At 41.4% G+C, this 5,464-nt stretch overlaps 1 protein-coding gene across 1 annotated transcript in view; it reads right to left on the bottom strand.

Annotated features, from left to right (window-relative positions):
* Positions 1 to 819: 819 nt before the first annotated feature.
* ROR2 (receptor tyrosine kinase-like orphan receptor 2) overlaps positions 820 to 5,464 on the bottom strand; it is an 83,278-nt gene continuing 78,633 nt past the window's right edge. The window contains 2 exon segments of the mRNA XM_015421525.1: positions 820 to 2,923; positions 4,224 to 4,426. Of these exon segments, the coding sequence (XP_015277011.1) occupies positions 1,481 to 2,923; positions 4,224 to 4,426 (1,646 nt within the window). The 3' untranslated portion in view covers positions 820 to 1,480.

A 5,464-nucleotide genomic window follows, 5' to 3' on the forward strand; every position in this document is an offset into this window, starting at 1 on the left:
GGAAACCAGTAAAGTAGCTCCTACCACTACTAACATTGGCTGCACACTGCCATGAGACAGCTCAAGTGAATCCAAATGTACAGAGCAAAGGCACTGTTTACATTGTAAAACATAACAAAAGAGAAATTCAGGACTTTCCACTTTTACAGTGTACTTATATTTTACAATTCCTTAAGATTGGTCAAACATTTATGTGCTGGTTTAATAGACAGTCCATGTCATGCGTTAGATTTATAGGCTGTGGGTTAAAACGTTATGTGTGGCTACACTAGATTGTGACACCAGGGTCTTTGTATTGTAGCAATGGCTATGAAATGTTTGGACCAGTTTTATCACCACACCAAAGCATACAAATTCCAGTACCAATAAAAATATTACAAATTGTAATGTAAACGATTAAATTACATAGGCATTCTTTTCAAAGATCCAAATGCTTCAAAGAAAAAGGTATATAAAATGTAAGAAAACATAAATTACATTTCAAAGTCTGTACATGATTCATCTCACAAGAAAAAAAAAACACTGAACACTCCACATTCTGTACAATATTGCTTATCTCGGTTTTTAACGATCTAGAGTCAATCACTAAACAAAGATAAAAGTAAAGTAGGCTTTGTGTGTACACTTCTAGCACCATCTTAACACAAACCAAATTGAGATTAAAATTCTTAATGACCAATGAAGGAAATACAACATGCTAATGTATGTTTCAGTCCTTTTCCACAATTTGAACACCAACTGTAAAAAGAGGCTGACTTTTTTTCAGATTAGTGCATAGAGTCCACACTTTTCATCCAGGTAGTAAATATATGTAGGACTTCCATTCATTCATAACGAAATAACTGATCTTGGTAGGAAAGTTGTGCAATGCCCAGTCACTAAGAAAAAACATGTTTGAGTCATTCTGCCTTCTTTCCTGAACTCTGCCTGTATTCTCTTTATTTCCAATTTGGATCAATATTACTACCTGGATTTCCCTATGTCTGGACAACCCCCTTGACAATTCTGCATCAGTGAGATAAATATTCTGTTAGGTAGATGATATCCATATAGTCATTGAATCCTGGGCACCTCTTGTCAAGCAGAACCAGTCTCTGTATTACTGTAGTTCAGCTTTTCTTGGGAAGGAGGGGTTACTGATTTAACCAGAATTCATTACAAATTACAATCAAAGATCAAGATATACATGATGTGCAATGCATTTCAACTATATGTTGCACAGCAACAGTATATTATAAAAGCAGCCTCCCTGCAAGAACTGTAGTCAGCTATAGATTTCAGTGTGGGAATTCTATATTTTCATGTTTACAAATATTTGCTGGAAATAATGGTGCATAAACACTGCTGCATTTTATGTGGCCTTGGATTAGTAGGTGTGCCTAAGAGAGCAAAGGAAAACATGAATTATGCAAGTTAGGACTACAGTCTCCAGCCATCTTGAAGAAATGTCCAGTTTTGTGTGTGTCATAAGGCAACTATCTTAGGCTTCTGACTGGAACTCTGTCTCGTCCATCTGAACAGTGTCATTATCACCCAATAATTCTGTTTCAGGAACTGAACCTTCCTCCTCTTCCTCTTCCTGAACCAGACTCTGAGCAACATCCTCTATTGCATTATGTACATCATCTGTACCTTCTGACAGCAGAGCAGCCCTGTCAGCCACAGAGGCATTGGAGGGGGCTGTAGTTACGTATCCTGTACTCGTGGAACCACTTCCGCTGTGATGGGATCCTGGCTTTGGAATCATCTGAGGAGCCATCTGTTGAGGAGCCATTTGCATTGGGATTTGGACTGGGTAAAAATTTGGCAGGTAGGCTCCATAGGCTGGCATTGGTTGGTAACCATTGACTGGAATGTACAGCTGAGGAGGCGGGACCATGGGTCTTATCTGTCCTTTCATTGGTATGAATTGTGGCTGAGGGAAAGCTTGTGGTTTTTGTTTTGGCCCAACATACCTTGTGTTGCTGACATTACTAACAGGACTTGTGCTGAGGGAACTGGTTTGTGTTGTATTGCTTGCACCAGATGTTTGTGCGGAGCTGTTATAATTAGAGAGGTTTCCCCATGTTCTCAGTCTGTTGTGAATGTCTTTAAATCTGGGTCTTCTGTTAGGAAATTCATTCCAACATTCTAACATCAGTGAGTATATCCATGCGGGGCAGTCATCAGGACATGGCAAAACCTGCCGGTTTCTTATCATTTCAATGACATCCTGATTAGAGTAGCCACAGTAAGGCTGCAAACCGTAGCTGAAGATCTCCCACAGCACCACTCCATAGGACCAGATGTCAGAATCAACTGATAACTTGCCATACATGATTGCCTCGGGGGACATCCATCGTATAGGGAGTGGAGTATTTCCCATTAATTTATAATAGTCAGCAGAATAAACTTCCCTGAAAAGACCTAAATCAGATATTTTCACATTGAGCTTGTCAAACACCAGTACGTTTCTCGTGGCTAAATCTTTATGGACAACATGGTGGCTTGATAAATATTCCATTCCAGCTGCTATCTGAGTCACAATGTGGAAAAAATCTGCTGGCTCCAAAGTAGATTTCACTGTCTTGTCATCATCAGTGCTGCCAACATCCGAATGGGGAGATCTCATAACCAGGAATTCATGGAGATCGCTATGGGAGCAATAGCTAAAAATCATACTGATGGGCTGTTCTTTGGTCACTATTCCTAGCAAGCAAACAATATTTGGGTGTTGCAGTCTTGACCGCATCATGGCTTCATGCTTAAATTCTTCACGGAGAGTTAAGTCTGCTTTATCCTTAAGTGTTTTGATGGCAACAGTTTGAGTTTGTTCCCCTGGAGTTGTACCAAACAGGTGACCCTTATAAACTTTTCCAAACTTCTCCTCACCTAGTTCCTCCATAAATCTCACAGTGGAAAGACTGATTTCTTTTAGTTTAGTCTGAAAATAAACAGATAGAGGTTATGTAATATTTAAATCTATATTTAAGGGAAAGGTTACAAGAACTCACTTGCAAAAATAAGGTTTGAATAAAAGAGACTTTCTCTGTGTGTTAATTCATATCTCTCTTTTTTGTTTACAGTTTGTTTGAGAGAATGTTTGAATAAAAGAGACTTTCTCTCTGTGTTAATTCATATTCATACCTCTCTTTTTTGTTTACAGTTTGTTTGAGAAATCTAGGGGAATTTCACATTACCCAGTTTCTCCCGGTTTCAAGCCGGTATACTTCCGTACTGCCATTTCACACATGGCTTGCCCCTACTGGAAACCAGCCGATTCAGAAGCGGTTTGGCATTTCAGACATGCACCGCTTTGTTTTCCCGCCGTTTTCTTCCCGTGCAGGTGATCGATTTTTTTTTTAAAAAAACGTTCGATTTATAGCGCTATAGTGCTATAGCAGTATAAAAAAAGGCGGGGAAAAAGCGTATCCGAACCGGGAGAGGGAACTGGAGACTACTCAGAAGCAGTTGACAGGTGAAACGCTTCAGTCCCGGTTCCTAAACGGGACTGAAGCTTTTGTGTGTGAAATGGCAGTTACATTCCGGTAGGGAACCGATTCTCAAACGGGACTTGCAAAAATAAGGTTTGAATAAAAGAGACTTTCTCTGTGTGTTAATTCATATCTCTCTTTTTTGTTTACAGTTTGTTTGAGAAATCTAAAGTTGCCCTTCCTCCGTCTTGCATAGATGAACCTTAAATTCACAGACCTGCTCTGCTTGTGTAAGGAAGAGGGAAGATGATTCATGTGAACCCCTCTTTCTTGCTCCATTCTGGAGGGTTTCCAGCCCTCAGCAGTAGGTTTTTGGGGGTACAGTGGCTGCTTGGGGAGGGGAGGCCCATGAAAGTCTCTTCCACAATCTCACTCTGCTTACAGAAGCAATGGATCCAACACCCTACCCTTCGCTCTCATATATATTACTTGTGTTTGACAACCTTTGATAACCGTTAACTGAATGGCACATCAACATAAAGGAAACAGTACTCTAAGTCTGAATATTTCAATTAATAAATGTAAAAGAAATTATCTTATTTCACAAATGCAACTTATAATAATAACATTATCATTAACAAACACATTTATATCTAGCCTACAATTCATTGGCACTCTAAACTCATTCCAATTTGGGAAGACTTTAAAATCACTGTGGAGGAGGAGGAGGAAGAGGAAGAGGATTGGTTTTATACCTTGCCCTTCATTACCCAAAGAAGTCTCAGAGTGGCTTACAATGAAAAATGTTACCTGTTTATGCTGATTTATAAGAGGCATTTCCATGTCTTGGCTAGGAGAGGGCATCAGCTGGCGACGCTGTGGAATGGCAGCAGATGCCTTCTGCTTGTTCCTGCACATGCATACCAAGAAGAAAAGGCAGGCAATAACCAAAGGGATGGCTATGCTGGGAACCAGGATATAGAGGATCCCCATTTTGCTGCTGTCACGCGGACCTGTTTATATTGAAAATATTTCATGTTTTCAGAAGAGCTTTTAAACATCCTAAAGCAATGCAATTCCCCCCGCCCCAAATATAACTAACTAGCACCACAAATTGTTTCTGTCACAAACTTGTTTCCTGTTTATTAGATAGTAAATAAAGTCCTAAAGAATTGATACACATCTGAAATATGAGATTCCATTGATGCAGTCAGTTTGTACTCTTGGTATCACAAGAGTGTAAGAAAAGCCTTGCTGGATCATACCAGCGGTCCATCTAGCCCAGCATCCTGTCTCACAGAGTGGCCGATCACTTACCCTGGAGGGCCAATGAACAAAGCACAGAGGCAAGGCCTTCTTCTGATGTTGCCTCCCAGCACTGGCATTCAGAGCTTTACTGCCTCGAAATGCTGGAGGCTCCTTCTGGTCATCATGGCTTGATGGACCTTTCCTCCTTCAATCTGTCTAATCCCCCTTTAAAGCAATCTATGCTCATGTACACTACATCCATTGGCAGTGAATACCACAGTAATTACTTGTTGAGTAAAGTAGTATTTCCTTTTATTTGTCCTGAATCTGTCAGAATTTTCACTGGGTGCCTCCCAAGTTCAGTGTTATTATTATTATTTATTAAATTTATACCCCGCCCTCCCCGCAAGCGGGCTCGGGAGAGAAGAACTCTATAAATAATTTTATAAGCCTCATTCAAACACACCCATCTTATCCTTATACTAATAGCCAAGTCGCCCTGTGAGTGCGGATCGCTAAATCCGCACTCAGGGGCGACTTGGGGGGCAGGGAGAGTTTTGTGCACTCTTGGGGCAGTCCCCAGGGGTGCACAAAAATCTAAAAACTAAAAAAATATATCGGGGGGATATTTAAATCCCCCCGAAAGTGCCAGAGCGTTCATGCACGTGCGCACAGAACGCTCTGCGGAGGCTGCCGCCGCCGCTATTTGGAAGGCGAGCGGGGGGGCAGAGCTGCGAGGGGCGAGGGGAGAGCGGCTCGCCGCCTGGCCCCTCGGCTCTGAGCCGGTGTGGGTGGCTGGGGGG

This window comes from Gekko japonicus, unplaced genomic scaffold (assembly GCF_001447785.1).
Source record: "Gekko japonicus isolate JY-2015 unplaced genomic scaffold, Gekko_japonicus_V1.1 scaffold1189, whole genome shotgun sequence".
Taxonomy (NCBI): Eukaryota; Metazoa; Chordata; class Lepidosauria; order Squamata; family Gekkonidae; genus Gekko; species Gekko japonicus.